Genomic DNA, 21,903 nt, shown 5'->3' with positions numbered 1-21,903 from the left:
AAAGTGGAATTATGCGACACTATAGGTAGGAAAAGGGAAGGAAGTTGAGAAGAAGTGCGGAGCCTAAGGCGTTTGGCAGGTTCGGAAGAGATGAAGTGTAGCTGGAATAAATCATCATGGGGGCCTGGGCCGGATGGAAATGAAAAGGGAAAGTGACGCCTCAGCTAGAAGAAGACGTCACCTATAGGTCACTCAGTGCCGTAAATTTTGTATTTTGTAGAACACTTGGTAGAGGGCCCTATGCAGTCTGGGTTACACTGATGGTCACCTCTTAGCATTTGCAGGGTGCTGTCGCACTTGTGTCTATAATACAGACACCGACATAAACTCAGTGTAAATAAGAGCAGCAGCTACCACGATGCTATGGCAGGACATCAACGAACAGACTGACCATGTGATCGTGCAGCCACTGCGCATGCGCATCTACAGTCCAATGAGACGTTGTCTTCCGGGACACGACCGTAACTTCGCTTGCAGTGTGACAAAGTGAACGCTAGAGGGCGGGGTGAGCAGAATTGCAGAGGATGAAGCTGGCGCACTGATGACGGTTGCGGAGGTGCGGTGAGACAGCGGCGCATGCGCAGTTCCGGGAGAGAGGCTGCCCTAGTGTCTGGATCTGCTACCCGCTGCGCTTTCCTCACTAGTCTTCCTGCTTCCCAGTAGCACCTGTGCGATACCTGGAATACACGGAGCCCGGCCCTGCTGCTGCTGCGTGTGAGCGGCCGTGACATTCAGCGGACGGCGTGACTCCGGCAAGTCTCATGGTGTGCTGCTGCTGATCCCCGCCGTGTGCCGGGCTCTATGCGGCCGCTGGACCATGAATCTGCACCAGGTGCTGACCGGAGCCGTCAACCCGGGGGATAACTGCTTCTCTGTGGGGAGCCTGCAGGAGCAGCCCATCACGGTGAGAGCCTGTACCTGCCATGGAGGGAGAGACGGGACAGCCCCTGCCCGGGAGAGCTGGAGGGAGAGACGGGACAGCCCCTGCCCGGGAGAGCTGGAGGGAGAGACGGGACAGCCCCTGCCCGGGAGAGCTGGAGGGAGAGACGGGACAGCCCCTGCCCGGGAGAGCTGGAGGGAGAGACGGGGCAGCCCCTGCCCGGGAGAGCTGGAGGGAGAGACGGGACAGCCCCTGCCCGGGAGAGCTCGAGGGAGAGACGGGAGAGACGGGACAGCCCCTGCCCGGGAGAGCTGGAGGGAGAGACGGGGCAGCCCCTGCCCGGGAGAGCTGGAGGGAGAGACGGGACAGCCCCTGCCCGGGAGAGCTGGAGGGAGAGACGGGGCAGCCCCTGCCCGGGAGAGCTGGAGGGAGAGACGGGACAGCCCCTGCCCGGGAGAGCTGGAGGGAGGGACGGGACAGCCCCTGCCCGGGAGAGCTGGAGGGAGGGACGGGACAGCCCCTGCCCGGGAGAGCTGGAGGGAGGGACGGGACAGCCCCTGCCCGGGAGAGCTGGAGGGAGGGACGGGACAGCCCCTGCCCGGGAGAGCTGGAGGGAGAGACGGGGCAGCCCCTGCCCGGGAGAGCTGGAGGGAGAGACGGGGCAGCCCCTGCCCGGGAGAGCTGCAGGGAGAGACTGGGCAGCCCCTGCCCGGGAGAGCTGGAGGGAGAGACGGGACAGCCCCTGCCCGGGAGAGCTGGAGGGACAGACGGGACAGCCCCTGCCCGGGAGAGCTGGAGGGAGAGACGGGATAGCCCCTGCCCGGGAGAGCTGGAGGGAGAGACGGGACAGCCCCTGCCCGGGAGAGCTGGAGGGAGAGACGGGACAGCCCCTGCCCGGGAGAGCTGGAGGGAGAGACGGGACAGCCCCTGCCCGGGAGAGCTGGAGGGAGAGACGGGACAGCCCCTGCCCGGGAGAGCTGGAGGGAGAGACGGGGCAGCCCCTGCCCGGGAGAGCTGCAGGGAGAGACGGGACAGCCCCTGCCCGGGAGAGCTGGAGGGAGAGACGGGGCAGCCCCTGCCCGGGAGAGCTGGAGGGAGAGACGGGGCAGCCCCTGCCCGGGAGAGCTGGAGGGAGGGACGGGACAGCCCCTGCCCGGTAGAGCTGGAGGGAGGGACGGGACAGCCCCTGCCCGGGAGAGCTGGAGGGAGAGACGGGACAGCCCCTGCCCGGGAGAGCTGGAGGGAGAGACGGGACAGCCCCTGCCCGGGAGAGCTGGAGGGAGAGACGGGACAGCCCCTGCCCGGGAGAGCTGGAGGGAGAGACGGGACAGCCCCTGCCCGGGAGAGCTGGAGGGAGAGACGGGACAGCCCCTGCCCGGGAGAGCTGGAGGGAGAGACGGGACAGCCCCTGCCCGGGAGAGCTGGAGGGAGAGACGGGACAGCCCCTGCCCGGGAGAGCTGGAGGGAGAGACGGGGCAGCCCCTGCCCGGGAGAGCTGCAGGGAGAGACGGGGCAGCCCCTGCCCGGGAGAGCTGCAGGGAGAGACGGGGCAGCCCCTGCCCGGGAGAGCTGCAGGGAGAGACGGGGCAGCCCCTGCCCGGGAGAGCTGGAGGGAGGGACGGGACAGCCCCTGCCCGGTAGAGCTGGAGGGAGGGACGGGACAGCCCCTGCCCGGGAGAGCTGGAGGGAGAGACGGGACAGCCCCTGCCCTGGAGTGCTGGAGGGAGAGACGGGACAGCCCCTGCCCGGGAGAGCTGGAGGGAGAGACGGGACAGCCCCTGCCCGGGAGAGCTGGAGGGAGAGACGGGACAGCCCCTGCCCGGGAGTGCTGGAGGGAGAGACGGGACAGCCCCTGCCCGGGAGAGCTGGAGGGAGAGACGGGACAGCCCCTGCCCGGGAGAGCTGGAGGGAGAGACGGGACAGCCCCTGCCCGGGAGAGCTGGAGGGAGAGACGGGACAGCCCCTGCCCGGGAGAGCTGGAGGGAGAGACGGGACAGCCCCTGCCCGGGAGAGCTGGAGGGAGAGACGGGACAGCCCCTGCCCGGGAGAGCTGGAGGGAGAGACGGGACAGCCCCTGCCCGGGAGAGCTGGAGGGAGAGACGGGACAGCCCCTGCCCGGGAGAGCTGGAGGGAGAGACGGGACAGCCCCTGCCCGGGAGAGCTGGAGGGAGGGACGGGACAGCCCCTGCCCGGGAGAGCTGGAGGGAGGGACGGGACAGCCCCTGCCCGGGAGAGCTGGAGGGAGGGACGGGACAGCCCCTGCCCGGGAGAGCTGGAGGGAGGGACGGGACAGCCCCTGCCCGGGAGAGCTGGAGGGATAGACATTAAAGTCTGTGCCCTGGTGAGCTGGAGAGATAGACGTGAAAGTCTGTGCCCTGGTGAGCTAGTGAAGCATACATGACTCCTTGGTCCCTGGTGTACTGATGAATTCCTTTACCTCTCCCACATAGAAATCAATGGGATTGTTGTCCTGTCATCTAGATTGCACAGCGGTTGGGGATTCTCTGGGACATTGAAGTCTAAAGGGGTGGAGCTGAACTTCGGACATGTCAGAGACATCCATAGAGACGCGTGGGAGACATCCATAGAGACGCGTGGGAGACATCCATAGAGACGCGTGGGAGACATCCATAGAGACGCGTGGGAGACATCCATAGAGACGCGTGGGAGACATCCATAGAGACGCGTGGGAGACATCCATAGAGACGCGTGGGAGACATCCATAGAGACGCGTGGGAGACATCCATAGAGACGTGTTAAAAGTTTTGATTGGACTGGGTCGCAGTGTACTGATGTACAGATCCATACCGATCAGGAGAGCGAGCGGGGAGAGGACCGTACTGCAGCGCTTCCTCTCCTAGCTCTGTGTCAGCATAATCAGTTGGGCTCCATAGAGCTCCATTATAAGCCTGACTGATCACGTGACACGGAGCCAGGAGAGAACCGCACTTCGTGCAGTCTTCTCCCGGCTCTATCTCCGGATAGTTACAGGTCTGAACAAAACTTTTGACTTTAAAGTGAATGGAGCTTAATTGCAAACAACACCTGAACTGTAGGCAAGAGTGGCCATGAGTGGCCATGTTGTTCTAGTGCTGGATAACCCCTTTAAGCCCTGTAGTTGTGTAGAGCTGTTGATCTGCCATTAATGACATGTCACAGGGCTGTGCGCTGTTCCTGCCTTGTCACATGTCCCTGTGTGTTCCTTCTATGTGCTTGTTGTCATATCACAGTATGTATACCTATAACACATCGACAGAAACCTTCCACTAATGGATGATACAGTATCTGTAGGACACTGATGAGTAGATAGAGCGGTAATGCTGCTCTCTGTGTCACAGCCATCCTGGGCCAACCACTGGCAGACTCATTTATAACTTTCAGTTTATGAAAAAGAGGTTCTGCAGCAGCTGCTGGGTGTTGTATACAGTTTTGTGTCCACACATAAGTTAGATGCTGCAGACCGCCTTTGGTTCCATTCACATGTAGTGGAAATGCTGCAGATTTTCTTGTGTAGATTTGTGTATGGGGAATTCATAATGCAGTAGGGGAGTGGGGGAGGTTCACCAAAACTCACCCACACGCTCAGCAATCCCTGCACATATAGTAGCAGAAATGACTGTGGCTCAGTGGCTGGGATCCCTGGGAGCTGGAAGTATATACTTTTATACTTACACACCTCTCTGGGGCTTACATTGTCCCTAGAGACACGTGTAACCCAGTAAGAGAGACACAAAGCCGAGCGTCCCAGCACTGCTCCCTATCCCCCCCCCCCCATGGCCCCCAAGCTCCAAACCAGGAAGTGATCGGGGAATTCTTGGCAGAGTGCTAAACCCCTTTAAGTGGGAATACGTTTTTAGTTTAGTTTCTTTCTTTCTTGTTACTAATACATACAGGACGCTTTGTTAGTTCGGTACGGTAGTGCTCTGGTTGTTCGGGAGCTCACTGCATCCACAGCGATGTGTTTATACCGCAAAATGGAGCCAGCACCTGGAGTATGTGTGATAGTACACTATTGTGTGTGTAGCCATAGGTATGGGAGGTGGAAGGATTACACACCAGCTCAGATAGTGGACAGTAGACAGCAGTTACAGCCTTAAAAAGGGACTCTGTCACCTCCAAAACACCCACTAAACTTGTTATCAGTAGATTCTACTATCATAGAGTATACAACGCTGATTCTATGTCTACAATTTTTATCTTTCCACCTTTGTAGAAAGCTACAAATGACAGATTTGGAATCGGCATCCTTTATCCTCCTTAAAGATGACTTTAGGGTTTTGAGGAGGATGGGTTGGAGGTGGCAGGGTCCCTTAACCCCTTGCTGCAATATGACGCTCCGGGAACGTCATGTAATGCAGGTAGTTCCTGGAAAATGACGTGCCCGGAACGTCATTCTCTCCCTGCCTCCCCCTGCTGTCCCAACGATCAGGCAGAGGAAGGAGGCTGTGTCACACAGCCTTCTCCTCCTGCCCCTGCCCGGAGCAGAGCCGCTCTCTCCGATCCCCCAGGAGCCACGCGAGTGTTACCATAGCAACCCAGACGCTGCTTTATGCGTCTGGGCTGCTATAGTATAAGATGATTAGGCCCCTGCACTGAGGCAGGGACCTGATTATATGAATGAGCTGTCAGCTGTCACACACATACACATCTCACACATCTCAGAATACCCGTGATAGTTAAAAGCATCGCAGAGTTATCACTACATAAAGAGAGACAGGTCAGAATTGAAAAATAGGCCCTGGGCATTAAGGCCAAAACAGGGTGCAGCGGCAAGGGGTTAATGGGGTTTTCATTTTCGCATTTTGTTTTTTTCCTCCTCACTTTCTAAGAGCCATAACTCTCTAAATTTTCCATCTAAAGGGCCATGTAAGGGCTTGTTGTTGTTTTTTAGGAACAAGTCTACTTTGTAATGGTGCCTTTTAGTCTACCATAAAATAAATGGTGAAACCCCCAAAATATTAATTATGAAGTGAAATTGGGGGAAAAAATGCAATTTCACAAATTTTAGCCTCTCTTCGGGCATCCCAATCTGTAAGTGACAGGAACAGATCCTGTCACTTACACTTAAACGCCGCGGTTAGGGTTAATGGTGGGCAGGCTTGCAATTGTGGCGTTGGTGAGGACCCAGTTGCTGATAGCAGCCCCCCCTCACATTTACGCCCCATTGTGTTAAAGCCCAGGCTCAGAGGGTGTAAGTGTGCATATTAGGTTATAAAGGGCTTAATAAAGACATAGAAACTAAGGGTTTTTTTTTTTGGGGGGGGGGGGTTGCACCACAATAAATACAAAGCAGGGATAAAATAAAAAATCACAACTGGGCATAGTCTTTCTAATGAACTTACGTTGGTTCAAAAAGTAAAAGAAATGCTTTCACTGCTGCTGCCCTTCTAGCAGTGCCAATTGCTATTATTATTATTATTATCATTCTTTTAGATTGCAGTGTTGGGCAGGTCTCTGTTATACATTTTGTTACACTCCCTTATTATTTCCCTGCTTGCTGTTGGTTAATATGAACAATCTTGTACAGACAGTCTGGTTTTTAGAGCTGAAAGTTTTACTACGCTTGTGTCCATTCTAGATGACTATATGTGAGCTAAATACATCTGTAGGATAAAGTGTTTTCTCCGCTCTACTAGTTTTTACACGCATGAATGGACTCCACACCTAGTATTGTAGCCAGCTTTTAGCTGTAAGAAGTTTAAATCAGTGTTGGTTTTCAGTGTCAGACTATACTCGTGCATTATTTTAACTAAAACCTATCTAAAATGTACAATCGTTCCGTTACAAGCATTCCACGTCCGCATTCTGTGCAGAATACGGAACGTGTGAATGCGGCCTAAGGCTGGGTTCACACTACGTATATTTCAGTCAGTATTGTGGTCCTCATATTGCAACCAAAACCAGGAGTGGATTAAAAACACAGAAAGGCTCTGTTCACATAATGTTGAAATTGAGTGGATGGCCGCCATTTAATGGCAAATATTTGCTGTTATTTTAAAACAACGGCTGTTGTATTGAAATAATGGCAGTTATTTACTGTTATATGGCGGCCATCCATTCAATTTCAACATTGTGTGAACAGATCCTTTCTGTGTTTTTAATCCACTCCTGGTTATGGTTGCAATATGAGGACCACAATACTGACTGAAATATACATAGTGTGAACCCAGCCTAAGACTGCATTACCACGTTTGTGTTTGGAATGTATACCTTCAGCATATCTTGAGGCTGTGTTTCCTCATTTGCATTTAAGGACTGCAGGGAAAAGGCGAAAAAATGTGTGGTTTATAAAAAAAACTCATGTGGCTTTTAAAGGGAACCAATCAGCCTAGCACGTATTGGCCCGGCTGCTGCAACAGCTTTATACAGGAGAAAATTGAGTTTAATAACCCGGCACGTGACAGGCAGAGGCGGGGAGGTAGTCATCTGGGCGGCTCCCCGTCTGTCACTAGTCACCGCTCTCTGCCTGTCAGCGCACTCAGAGGGGATGATTAAAAGGCAAAGAGGTCTGTTACTGCCTGTCAATCATCCCACCGCGCGCTGACAGGCAGAGAATGGTGACTAGTGGGCGGAGAGCTGCCCAGATGACTACCTCCCCGCCTCTGTCTGTCACGTGCCGGGGTTATTAAACTCGTTTTTCCCCGGTATAAAGCTTCTGCAGCAGCCGCGGTCAGTACGTGCTGAGGCTGCTGCAGGAGCTTTATACAGTGCTGATCGGTTTCCTTTAAGTTGAGCTTGATAAGTGGATCTGATGCGCCTGGTGAGGATTTGTTTACACATAGGCCCAGATTTATGTAAGGGTGTAAAATATCCACTGGTGTAAACTGCTCACAGCAACCAATCACAGTGCCTCTCTATTTTTACCAGAGCTGAAAGCTGATCTGTGATTGGCAGCTATGGGCAGTTTACACAAGAATATATTTTGCACCTTTTGATAAATCTCCCTCATAGTTTTAATGTTTAATCAGCACTATTTTTCCGCAAATTGCGCAATTTATGAAAAAATAGCACTAATTGACGCTTTTTAAATATAAAGTGTGAACTTAGCCAAATACTGATCACACTGCGGCACAAACAGGCGGTTTATCTCAGGATTGGGTAAACAAAAACTCCACAAAAACGCAACAAATACTCAAATGGGGAAACGCAACCTTCCAGGGATTGTCTAATTTTTGGAGATGTTTTAAAAAAAACTAAAATGTATCTGATCCAACACAGATGCTTTGGCTGTCCCCTGGCCAGGCACCGACAACAAATCATATTGGCACGCTGCATCCAATCGGTGGCCTCACTCATCTCATCCTGTACTTGCTGGAATCGTAGACTGTATTACATTTGTCAATGTTACCCTGACAGGTAGTCTATAAGGCCCGACTACACACAGGCACATCTTTAGAGAATCACCAACACAGTACTGCTTTTTTTTTAAAGGGCTTTTTCTCACGTTCCGTAAGCAACGACAGCACTGGCGGGGAAGCCCTGTAGTGGAGTATCTCCCGGCATCAGCGTGCCAGCAGCAGGGATACCCCATGCCGTACAGGTAAAGATTCTGCTACAGGGCTTCCCTGCCCCTGCTGTCCTTGTTTATGGAACATGGGAATAAGCCCTTAGAGTGTGTGTGGACTGTATAATACACCAGCAGGAGAAGATGCCATGTCCTTGCAAAGTGCTATGTGATTTGAAACGATCACAGCAAAGAAGGGGTTACATTACAAAAACACCCCTGATTTAAGCAGTGAACTGATAATGATGATGACTAGAAGGGGGATGGAAAGATGATTACATCCAGGAGACTATGCTGTATACAACAACACAAGTATTTTCACAAGGGACAGAGTCTGTCTAGATTTTTTTTTTTTAGAAGAATAGAAGATAGAAGCTTTAGTTTACCTTTAAGGAACAGTGTGGATCCTCTAGAGCAGGCAGACATGCACACAGTCCAGGCTGTCCTTCACATAAGACTAGCTAAGTCCCTCCCCCACTTCCTGTTTTTAGTCTTGGTCTTTTTTTGTGCTAGGGTTTCCTAACAGGCTGTGAGCAGCAGATAGGAGGAAACCCCCTAGTGACCAAGACTTTAGGACTTTTTTCTGAGGTAAGGAATAAATAAAGTTAGTTACAAATACTGTATAATTGGAATGACAGGCTATGAAATACAGAGAACTTGTTTGAAATTGCCATGTCTAAGGGTACATTTACACAGAAAGATTATCTGCCAAAGATTTGAAGCCAAAGCCAGGAATGGATTTGAAAAGAGGAGAAATCTCAGGCTTTCCGGTATGACCAGATCTCCGTTTATAGTCTCTTTCTGGCTTTGGCTTCAAATCTTTGGCAGATAATCTGTCAGATAATCTTTCTCTGTAAATGGACCCTAACTAAAGATGATTACTAGAGATGAGCGAACCGGGTTCGGGTTCTAGTTGATCCGAACCTGAACTTTCGGCATTTGATTAGCTGGGGCTGCTGAACTTGGATAAAGCTCTAAGGTTGTCTGGAAAACATGGATGCAGCCAATGACTATATCCACGATTTCCACATAGCCTTAGGCTAGGTTCACACTGCGTTTTCAGCATCCGTTTAACGGATCCGTTTTTTTTAACGTCCACAAAAATAGGGTCAGCAACGTTTTTTGGTCCGTTTTGGTCCGCCAAAAAAACCGGATCCGTTTTTTTTTATAATGGAAGTCAATGGAAAAACGGATGCACACAAATGAATCCGTTTTTTGCAATCCGTTTTTCATGCGTTTTTTGCAAAAAACGGATGCTTAAACGGATGCTGAAAACGCAGTGTGAACCTAGCCTTAGGGCTTTATCCAAGTTCAGCAGCCACCGCTAATCAAATGCCGAAAGTTCAGGTTCGGATCGACTCTTGCATGCTCGAGGTTCGCTCATCTCTAATAATTACCTCTGTTGTCATTGGGACTGTAATTGTCTTGTTGGATCTGAGGGAAGCCCATTTTCACTGCTGTTATATGTTGGTGGTCTGCCTTTAGCTACATATGTATAGGGGTTTAACATGTTCCCTGCTCATCATCGATGACTGGAAGGGCAGGTGACTCTGGACAAGGGCACCTGTTGCCTTAGGCAGAGTAAACACACCTTCTTGTTATTCAGGTTTTGTGGGTCTATTAAGTATAATATTGGAGTAACTGAATAAAGATTTCAAACATTTTAATGACTACTTTTTTGTTTGTTTTGGAAATTATTTTTGTAATTTACATTAAATATATATAAGCACACATTTTCTTGCACATACATAAAACCTGCACACACACAAAAATAACATTTTTTTATACTAAATAGCATAGGTTTTATGGACTTTATTACTTTTTTTTTTTTTTTTTACTGTTAAACATCTTTTACATAAATTACTCCTGTATGCAGGTGCATAATCCTGTGTGACAGGCTCTTATTAGTGTAAGGGGGCATCCTCGTGTTTCCGTGCACAGCCCGAATACGGACGGTGCGCTTCAGAATGGAGTCCGAGTATGTAACTTTTTAAATCTGACATGTGGTGTCAGTCCAGTAGCACAAACATTTTAACAGTTTGAACTACATCTGTATCTATGGACCATGCATGGAAGGTGTGAATGCCCCCTATCAGCAGGCTAAATAACTAAACACCGCTGGATAATTTCTAGTCCCTGGTCGTATCACTAGAACTAAATTCCAGTACCAGCCAAATTTTGCATAGAAATCAGATTATACTGCAGAAATAACAGATTTTTATAGCAACATTTCATGCTTTGCAAGCTATAGGGTGACATTTGTAGCAAAATCTGTGTATAACATGCGTTGATGCAGTGGATTAGCATGTCTGCCTGAGAAGAATCTGTGGTAAAAAATTATCTGTTCCCAGCCTTAACCCCTTAAAGTAGCAGGTGAATTTTTGTCTTTGCATTTTTTGTTTCTTTTTTCTCCTAGTGTTTATACGGCTACGTGACTGCATTTTTTTCCCCCGACTCTAATAAGACTTAATTTTTCCATTAAATTTGCAGCCCAACTGCATACAAAATTATTTGCGCAGTGAAACTTCAAAAAAATGCATTTTTTATTCTGTTGGTGGGGCAGGGGGTTGTTGGGGATTGTCTTTAACCTGTTCCTCAAGTCAGTATGATTACAATATTAAATCAATATAACTTTTATTCCCTTGGTTGAACTTGATGGACGTGTCTTTTTTCAACCGTATTAACTAACTAACTACATTTAAAAAAAAAAAAAAAAATTTTTTTTTTTTTTTTGCTTAAATTAGGAGGGGGCATGATTTTAACTTTTGTGATACGATTATTTATATTTTTTTTATCTTTTTTTTTATTTTATTTTTAATTCATATTTCATAACCTTCCTAGAGAACTTCTATGCAGTATCATGGTTGTTCATAGGGATCAATGCAGCCGGTGTGGAGGACCACTCTGTGCCAGCTATGAGCTGCGGTGAGTGGCATGGTGCACTGAAGCTGTCAGTTATATCTCCCGCTCGTCACCCTTCCTCCCCACTCACAGGAACGTTCGGCAAGTTCAGGAGGAATGGGATAAGCCGCAGTGTGATTGCTCTTGCTGCACCTTTTCTCTCTGAATAAAAGGGACATCTTCTGTCGGTGGTTCAGAATAGATGACAGCCTTACCCTGTCCAATGTGTGGGATCACTCATATTGTAATTTTTATGACATATACTGTAGGGATGATATTTTTATGGGGATTTAAAAAAAAAAAATCTTTTGTTAAATTTGGCTCCATTATAAAGTGTATATAAATCAAGACCTTGGGAAACCTGGGTAATATGTTTAGTGCTGGTCCCAGTTGCTTGTCTATATATGTATTGATATAGTGAACAAACGTCCTGGATTTTTAGGGAGAATGTACCCATCTTAAAGGGGTAGTGCGGTCTAAGACACTTTTTCCCTAAGTAACACACGTTACAAAGTTATACAACATTGTAATGTGTGTTATTTAGGTAACTGGCCCCCTTCCACATGTCCCCCCTTGGCCGGGGACCCGGCCGTGTAATGCAGTATGCTTAGGTTATCACTGTCGACTTTGGCCGCCATCTTGGGACCACTAGCATTTTTAAATGCATGTAAATTAGGAACTTTGAAAAGTTGGGTGCTTTCACTATGAAAACCATCTAGCACTTAAGCTTGCCATTATATATGGCCCCCTACACCCTTCAGCCTATGGCTGTGTTCATGTTTTCCAGGACTCCCTGGGGCTGCATCCAACTTCTTCAGCCACTGCTAATTAGATGCTGAGTGTTTGGGTTTGGGTAACATTTGCTCATCTCTAGTGCTGACATAGGGACATGAAGTTGCAATGTGACTTCTGTGCCAGGGTGGAAAGATGTTGTGATGGAAAGTTACCTACAATCAGTCAGGGAATGGGCTGTATGATAAAATAAAATGCTAATCTGTTTTAATCGAGCGCTCCAAAAAATAAAATGGTTGTGAATAATGGGTATCTTATCTGAATCTTCCTGTTAGATTTTGTAATGTATTTACAATGGTAAGATTACTCCATAACCAAGGGCCTAAAGTCATTATAAACCCTGGAAGGAAACATCCGCTGCCAGATATCACTTTACTGCACCTTTTGGTAATTTCTATTTGTCTAGAGGCAATGGCTTTACCTCCCAGACGCTGAATAGATTCCTGGATTTTGTTTGACATTTGCTTTCCACAATTGTTATAATGCAATTACTTGGAAGTATCCTGAGGTGTGGGGCTAGAACAAATGTTGTTCAGATTGATTTAATGCTGCTTATTGAAAGTGGAATCTAATATTCTTATTACAGCACATTATTCTTCACTTTCTGCCAGAAAAGGAATAATGGTGCTCCTGGAAGAAGTTAAAAACGGTAAAAAAAATAATAATAAATTAGTATCAAAGAAGAATGTTGGACTGTGCAGGCTTCGAGCTGAATATTTATACAAATTAGCTTTAACAAGGGTAATCCATCTTTCCGAATAGGCCATCATTCTGGGTCAGGCCGGGGTCCCACACCCCCGCCGATCAGCTGTTTTAAAGGGATTGTTTAATCATAAAATGAATTATTTAAAAAATTTTCATTACTTTTTTTTTACATTTTCTATTTTTCTATCTTCTAAAATAATCCTAAAATCTTGCAGTTTCATTCTCACCTCTGGGGCTAAAACGAAGCTGAGACTTCCTGTTGTGTCTGTAGTGATAAGAGGAGGCTGCTGTAAAGTGATCGGTACAGCATTGCAGCGACATGTGACATGTCTACCAAAAAGGTCTGAAAATAAAAACAGATTAGAATAAAAGAATATGTTTTAATATCTGACTCTAATTAGTAAAAGAAAATTTAGGTGACACCTGCCCTTTAAAGGCATCGTCCTAAGCATTGTTTGGAGGATTTATATAGAATCAATGGAGCACTCAGACTGTGTCTTGTGGTTGGTAGGGATTCCAGTGGACAGACCCCAACCGATCAGCTTGTTATTCCCTATCCTGTGGAAATACCTTTTCAAATTGGGACTTGCCATCTTATTTTGTTATTCTGTAGACAGCTGTAAGTTGGGAGTCTGACTGCTGAGACCCCAAGCGATTCAGGGAAGAGAACAGAGTCGATTTGCAGTGGAAATTGCTGTGTTTGCGGGCCCATGGGGAAGTAATTGAGCTCTGGCTGTGGTGGCCACATGTGCGTAGTGAGTGTTCTTTTCATTGCAGGGTAATGTGGGTGTGTAGGCAGCCCCTCCATTAGGTAATTCCCCTGCCAATTAGGTAGGTTCTCCCAGTAGGTAGGTAATTTTCCCCTTATTGACCAGTAGGAAGGTAATTCTTCCCCTTCCCTCCATTAAAGTGATGCTGTCACTCCCCTTTCTATACTTGCTGTCCTTGGCATGATCAAGAAGGTTAGATGCTGCACATTAGAAATATACCTTTTATATATCTTTTATAAAAGATGCATGTGGCTTCTTTCTGTAAAAAACGTATTTTATTGAAGGTCAGCACCACCATGGTGAGGCTTCACAAATGTTGAGACTAGAGATGAGCGAACCTGGAGCATGCTCGAGTCGATCCGAACCCGAACTTTCGGCATTTGATTAGCGGTGGCTGCTGAAGTTGGATAAAGCCCTAAGGCTATGTGGAAATCATGGATATAGTCATTGGCTGTATCCATGTTTTCCAGACAACCTTAGAGCTTTATCCAACTTCAGCAGCCCCAGCTAATCAAATGCTGATTGTTCGGGTTCTGATGGACTCGAACCCGAACCCAGTTCGCTCATCTCTAGTTGAGACCCCTCTCCCTAGCTTAGTCAGCACCGCAGCCAAAGCGATCTCCAGCCCCATTCATTATCTTAGCGGGGATATGCTGCAGGTAGAAGGAAGCAGCCTGGACCAGGAGCCATCATACTGAGAGCGGTGGGAATTGGCTAGGGGAGTATTTTTTACTTACTTTTAGTTGAGTTTAAAACTGTTATTGCTCTTATGTACACCTTTTAATTCTTTAGCTGGAATTCCCCTTAGGTCAGTTTTACACGTACCATATCACAGCTGATTTAATGCTGCGCGTGCCCTAACGAAATCCACTGCGATACTCTGTACTGTTAGCCACGGCCTACTTAACTCAGCATCTGCCGGGCTAATAAGCAAATTGATTACCTGGCCCGTGCTCTTGCCGGCCTCTCTGGCTCCCAGGTCACTGCCTTCCCGCTCAGTTGATCAGTGGCTGCGGTTGGACAGCGCGCTGATTGGCTGAGAGGGATACCAGGTAGCCGGGAGCAGGAGAAGCAAGCAAGCTGGAGCACGGGCAGGCAATGTATTAGCCCGGCAGCCGTGGGTTAAGTGGGCAGGGGCTACATTTTCCAGCTCCCGAATGTAGAGAATGGAGATTCATAGGAAATCGTTGCGGAACTCATAGCGTGAAATCCGCTGCAGTGCAGTATGGGTAAAACTGCCCTAACAGAACAGATCCCCTTTAACATTTCACCACATTATAACAGGAAAAAAAACCTAAAGGAATCAATTTGTTTAAACCCATAACAAGCTTAAAATAGATGAGAGCTGAAAATAACAGAATGAAGGACTGAACAAGAGCAGATTCTTCCATGCTGAGGGATCCTGCAGCGTCTACCCTGACTCACTAGAACAGGAAGTCCAGGTCCTGCTTGAGACTTCAGTTTTGTGTACAGTATACAGTGTGTACTGACAGAAGCCTATTGTCAGAAAATAGCTGTGACCATCTGTACATCTCGCTGCCTTGTTGCACAAATATGAAGGACTTTCTACCACCTCCTTCTTTCAGGCTTGTTTGTTAACCCCTAACGTACAGCACAAGCTGCCCCCCCCAAAATTGTGGTCAGTACACAAGTTAATATAGGCTTTGGTAGTACCCTGTTTGGCTATCGTTGAATCAACACTGCACGGTAGTAAGCTGAACTGGATGGACGCATGAGCTGCCATAAGCGCCCTTTTTGTTAATGCTCACATATATATAATATATAAAATTTTATTTTATTTTTTTAAAAGGCATTGCTATAAAGTCATTTAAGCAGTCATAAATTTTGGTCAATTTCTCCTGAAACCTTTCCTTTTATAAAGCCCCTCTTTTTTTTATTTGTGAGATTGTGGTGGCACAATGGAGGGATTGTTGCGGCAATAATTGGAACCAGGAGCACAGGTGGTTTTCATAACATTATCATTATAATAGAAGTGTGTGTGCTTTATACTGAGCTATGTAATTTTCTTCTGTGGCCCAGCAGAATTACAGCTAGGGAGAGAAACCAACTACCGTACATGTGTGTTGTACAGCAGTCATCCAAGACATTTACAGCATCTGCCCTCACCCCTCAAAGAATGCACTCCCCCAAACCCTTTGAATGGTTTCTGGCACAAAAATATTAGCATCCAATTCCGGACATATTTTTACAGCACAGCTCACAGTTTCTCCACTGATAATCATTAGAAGGGGCAGGCCGACTGGGGGTGAACGGACACGGTATTACATTAAAACTGCTCAGGAATGGTGCCGAGGATGAAGGTAAGAGACATACCTTCATCCTTTGCATCTCCTGTGAAATAGGGACATATCAGATAGTTAGATTTGTCTAACCTGCTGATAGTCCCCCTTTAGGCTATGTTCCCACGATGTACAGACAAGCGCTAACAACGACCATTGCTGTGAAACAACGGCTGGAATTAATGACATTAACATTAAATTAACATCAAATTGTTAGTGCTTATCAGTACGTCGTGGGGACTGGGGACACAGCCTTAGGCCCCTATTCCACAGGGCGATGCAGAGGAGCAAACGTGCACTGTCAGCGCTCATCTGCTCCTCGTTCCCTGCTCGCTGCCGCCACTATTACACGTGTCTGCAGCGAGCGGGTGACTGGTGGGGCGGTGGGGAGGCGTGAGGAGGACTGCCCGGGTGATCCCTAGATCGTCCGGGCAGCCCATAGAGGATAGTGGCAGTCTGCTGCTGCTCCGATTCCACGGGACAGCGGCATCAAATCGCTGCTATATCAGTCATTGTCTTTCAACATGTTTGAAAAACAAGCAACACAACGATCAGTTGACATGAACAATGTCGGCTGATCGTTGCCCTCTATTCCACGGGACGATTATCGGCCGAATACGGCCAGTTATAGTTCCATGGAATAGGGCCTTTAGGGTCCACTTACGCAGAAAGATTATCTGACACGTTATCTGCCAAAGATTTAAAGCCAAAGCCAGGAATGGATTTGAAAAGAGGAGAAATCTCAGGCTTTCCTTTATGACCTGATCTCTGTTTATAGTCTGTTTCTGGCGTTGGCTTCAAATCTTTGGCAGATAATCTGTCAGATGATCTTTCTGTGTAAATGGACCCTAAACACCCTGTCATGTTCCTCGCCAGTTCCCAGGACAGGCCTGTCAATAGGAGCGTCATGACTGTTCACCCATGCAGTAAGGCATTGTCCTGCTGAAAGAGACCACTGCCATGAAGAGGTGGACTTTGTAAGCTGCAGAGTTTAGGTAATTCATAAATGTCAAAGTAACGTCCACATGAATGTTGGGACCTAAACATTCGTAGCAGAATACATTGCCCTTTGCCTACACCAGCTTGCCTACTTCCCATATGGAATCCTTGTGCCATCACTTTCTCCAGATAAGTAATGCATGCACACAGCTATTAATGTAATGCAAAAGAAAATCCGTCCTGGCCACCTCGTCTGTAGTTCTGATACTCACATTGTATGTGCTTTTGCTGGTGAACAGGGCTTGGCATAGGTACCCCAACCTATTTGGGCATTTCTATCAGAGCCAGCATTAGCTTTTTCTGCAGATGTTGCCACATTTGCCCTTCTCTGGGATTAGACCAGATGGACTACCCTCTTGCCATTGTTAAAAGGGTAGTTCAACAACAAAAAAAGTCTTTCAAATCAACTGGTGCCAGGGGTTTGTATTTACTTCTATTAAAGATCTCCATTCTTCCAATACTTATCAGCTGCTGTATGTCCTGTAGGTAGTGGTGTATCCTTTCCAGTATGACACAGTGCTCTCTGCTGACATCTCTATCCAATAGCAAATCTCCATAGAAAACCTCTCCTGCTCTTCAGACTGGGAAAAATACCACTTCCCGCAGAACATACAGCAGCTGATGAGTCCTGGAAGACTTGTATAATTTTTTTTATAGAAGTAAATTACAAAGCTCTGGCACTATTTGATTTAAAGGTGTTTTTTTTTGGTTTGTTTTTGCTGAACTACCCCTTGAAACCTAGAGCACTCACAACCCTGTCCTTAAGTCCTTGAATCACTTTTGGTAGGTACTATTCACTGCATTCTGGGAGCACATTACATGACCTATGTGATCACCGCTTGTTGCCCTGATCCCTATAGTTAACCATTTTCTCTGCTTCCAGAGCAGCAAAGTCAAGTACTGACAGGTGACTTGCTGCTGTTTAACATGTGGCAGCCTGTGACAGGTGGCATTGTCACAAGAGAATGAACATCAGTGGTTTTAATGTTACACCTGATCGGCATATGTAACAATGATAACCTGGGGGATAACAGGGCTCTTTTCATAGTAAGAAAATGTTCCCATCTCCACAGGCCAGTCCCCAGTTTTATCCCCGCAGGAGCGCTCTGGACTGGTTCTGGCTCCTTTACTGTGGCTGCACGTATACACAGCTTCTGTTTAGTCAACATTTCATGACACAGAATGGTAGGAGATGTTTTGTTTATTTGCACACGTAGGCGATGCCAACCTTTCTGTAGCTGTATACTCTGCACTGACTATTTTACTTGTTCTTCATGATTCTGCTGTACTCTGTTTGCATACATCTCCCCTGTACATGTATAGTAACTGGTAGAAGGAGTGAGGCACATAAAATACTGTTATCCTCTCCTTATCTATCAGTGGGAGCAATAGTGATTTATACCTAGTAATACAGTGAGCGTCTGAATCCTCAAGAGACTTCCTTATTGCTGTGCACTGTATTTATAGCGGTTACAGGGAGATTTACTCCAGTCTGTTTCTTTCTGGTTATTGAAGATATGTAGAGATAAGGAGCATTTCCCAAATGCACAGTCTTCATTTCACAGGTCAGGATTTATCTTCTGTTTGGTCTATGGACCACTCCAGGTGCCTGGAAAAGCTTGATCCAGTCTTGGCAAACTTCTCCCAGTTTCCAGGGACTGGATGCAGCTTTTCCAGGCACCCAGAGCAGAGCAGCATGGAACAACATGGAGTTCAAAGACAGCTGGCTGATAAATACTGTAAATTCTATGACCCCTGTTTGCCCGAACTAAATTGAATTACAAAAGCTTAGTAGATAGACAACCTTTTTACATCTAGCAGATTGGACTGTGTGGCCTGTGTAGCTCAATGGTTAAAAGAAAAAAAAAAGAAAAGTTTCCCAGTACTGTCTAAGGGCCCTATTCCACCGGACGATTATCGTTTGCATAATCGTTAACGATTAACGATCTCAAACGACCGCTAATGCGAAAGACCTGAAAACGTTCACTCATTTCCATGGAACGATAATCGTTACTTATGATCGTAATTGCGATCGTTTCTTCTTCGCTATTTATTCGCTATTGCGTTCGTATCTATTGCGAACGACCGAACAACATCTTATTCAATGCGAACGATTTACGAAGGTTTTGTGAACGAGCAACGATAAAAATAGGTCCAGGTCTTATAAAGCGATCAGCGATTTCTCGTTCGGTCGTTAATCGTTAACTGCATTTCAACCGAACGATTATCGTTTAGAGTTGAACGATTTAACGATAATCTGAACGATAATCGTCTGGTGGAATAGGGCCCTAATTCTGGCACAATCTCTAAATATGTTAAATGTATCCCAGTGGTTTATGGCCCTATTCCACGGAACGATTATCGTTCGTTTTCGGACGATATCGACCACTACGGACGATAATCGTTCCGTGGAATAGAGTGCAACGATCAGCCGAAATCGTTCATGTCGGCTGATCGTTGCAGTCGCTTGTTTTTCAACATGTTGAAAAACAAGCGACTGATATAGCAGCGATCTGCTGCCGTCGCTCCGTTGAATAGGAGCATCGGCAGCAGACGCTGCTATATCCTATGGGCTGCCCGGACGATCAGCGATCCTCCGAGCAGCCCCCCCGCAGCTCCCCGCCGTCCCTCCCGCACTCACCCGCTCGCTGCAGCCGCGTTGAATAGCGGCGGCAGCGAGCGGCGAACGAGGAGCAAACGAGCGCTAATAGCACTCGTTTGCTCCTCTAAAACGACCCGTGGAATAGGGCCATTAGGCTGTTTGCTATATGTGGTACCAGGTATATAGTTTAGACCAGCTGTTAGTTGGCTCGTCTTCTGCTGCAGACAGGAAATGCCTACTCTGCAGAGAAAGCATCTGAGTGGATATTTACTGTCCTCATGGCATATCAGTGGAAGCTTTGAAGAAGAGGATGGCGGCAGATACGGTGCCGCCATATAGTGATGTATCAGCCGGTTAGAAGAATCATGCCTTCATCCTCAGGGCCATGTGCCCTATAGGGACATATCAGCAGGTTAGTTACTTCTAAGCTGCTGATAGTTTGTTTTTAACTATCAGTAGGTTCAAGCAAACTAATCAGCTGATATCCCTCTGCAGCTCTGGAGCTGATCTTTGCGTGGCTGTGCTTCTTGTTTGTGTCGGTCCCACCGTTTTTTTTTCTGTTTGAAATGTGCTACACTTGGGAGGTTTCTCAGCCCCACTGAGCTCTGAAGGAGGTGATGATGGGGGGGACTTGTGCTCCATGGGGCTGAGAAACGCCTCTAGTGCTCATAACAAGCAGATTTGCATATTTACTTTGTAGAGTTAAGGGTAATTCTTTTAAAGGGAAAATATATATTCAGTAAGTAGAAGTTATATGCAATGCTCTGTAGGGATGATAGTCTGCACAATAGTAGTGCAGCTAGACCTACAGAGAGACAAAGCACAGCCACGCATACATCAGGTACACAGCTGCAGGGGGATGTCAGCAGGTTGGATAAACCTGCTGATAGTTTCCCTTTTAATATTCACTCCTCTGTATCCCATGCCAGGCTGCCCTTACAAGTCTCTCAGGATAATTATACAGTGTTTAGCAATATCTGAATGTACAAGTTACATCCTCCCATATTCTCTCTTACGGATAAATATCTAGTGTGTTATATTGTCTGTTGTACTTCAGCAATGTCAGTGTCATAATAATAATAAAACATAAATCTTTTGCTGTTCTTCAATCCGCAGGCTTATGCATCTGGGTGTGATGTGGTAATCTTGGGAAGTGATTTTGAAAGACTACAAGTAATTCCTGGAGTCCAGCATGGAAATGTGCTGGTGGGATGTGTGGACTGCTCAATGCAGCAGGGCAGAGTAAGTACTACTACTTATGCTTCATAATGTGCCATATGTACTGGAAAGTAATAACCGCAACACAGACTGTTTAGGATTAGTAACAACTGTTTACCATAAGACTGGATGGAAATCCAATAATTATATAGTATGTAGCCACTTGTTTTTGCATCTAGATTGTGTGATACCTCTACTGAGATATGGTTTTCCTGAGAGGGAAAGCATGGTATTAAAATGAGATGTCTTTACGTTTTCTCGTGTACTGATTACTGGTGAAAAGCTGTTTGAAGTTAATACATATGGCCATTGTGCAGCTGCATCTGTGCAGGGAAATTTAGAGGACTGAACCTTGACAAGTACGCTTTAGAGCAGTGCTTCTCAAACTGTGAGGCGCCCCTTAGTTGTTAGTGAGGCCCAGCTGGGGAGGCAGTTTTCATAAAAGTAACTATGATCTGCACAGTCCTTTTGCTGTTTGCAAAAATCTTCATTTTAGCAACATTACTAATACATTTTGTACTTGCTTTATTAGCATTATAGAGCTTGGGAGATGGGTGAAAGCTAGCTCAAGCATTATTTTCAGCTTTTACATGGACTTTCACCACAGATAGTGAGGCCCAGGCATTGCCTTGGTCTGTTGGGTGAGGCTCCAGTGGAAAAAGTTTGAAAAGCACTGCTTTAGAGCCTTATTGTCACATTTTTTTGTCCTGGCATTTTATAAGTTTTGATTAGTTGGGGGCTTGGCATTCAGACGTCCACGATCATTAGATAGAAGCATGTGGTGGTGTGCTTCAATCCCCTTGGTTTGCTATCCAGCTTACTTGCTAAAAGCCTCACCTTTTGATAAACTGGTAAGTGGCAGCCAAACAAAATGGGCATTTTAAATGGAGTTGGTAAAAATGTATCTGGCACTTCTAGGTCATGCTGTCTGTTATTCATATCATTGTTCTTGTGTCATTGTTTCTTCTCACTTTATATGTGGAATAATGTCAGTTTGTGTGGATTTTAGGCTATCTTTAAAAGAAAACTCCGGCGGGACCCCCCCCCCCCAAAAAAAAAAAACAAAAAACACAGACACACATAGACACCATACTCACCATCCCTCCGGTGACGATCGTCACTCCATTCGCCCGCCGTCCGCCTCACCGTCACCTGCGTCCGCCGTTCAGCGATGTCTCTTGCTTCCGGGTCCATGAGAGAGAAAAGGCTGCCAGTGCGCTTGCGCACCGGCA

The 21,903-nt window shown here is 47.0% G+C and overlaps 1 protein-coding gene across 3 annotated transcripts in view; it reads left to right on the top strand.

Moving 5' to 3' along the window:
• The first annotated feature begins 530 nt into the window (after nucleotides 1-530).
• DMXL1 (Dmx like 1) overlaps nucleotides 531-21,903 on the top strand; it is a 104,485-nt gene continuing 83,112 nt past the window's right edge. For 2 of the 3 annotated variants that reach the window (XM_069962676.1, XM_069962675.1), the window contains exons 1-2: nucleotides 535-904; nucleotides 20,570-20,695. In XM_069962676.1, coding sequence (XP_069818777.1) covers nucleotides 818-904; nucleotides 20,570-20,695 — 213 coding nt within the window. In that variant the 5' untranslated portion in view covers nucleotides 535-817. Of the gene's footprint in view, nucleotides 905-20,569; nucleotides 20,696-21,903 lie in introns of all 3 variants that reach the window. The other variant, XM_069962677.1, reaches the window with a different exon arrangement.

The sequence above is a fragment of the Dendropsophus ebraccatus genome, chromosome 3 (genome assembly GCF_027789765.1).
Source record: "Dendropsophus ebraccatus isolate aDenEbr1 chromosome 3, aDenEbr1.pat, whole genome shotgun sequence".
In the NCBI taxonomy this organism is placed as follows: domain Eukaryota; kingdom Metazoa; phylum Chordata; class Amphibia; order Anura; family Hylidae; genus Dendropsophus; species Dendropsophus ebraccatus.
Note: the sequence above shows the minus strand (reverse complement) of the source record. Positions and strands in the feature narration are given on the sequence as shown.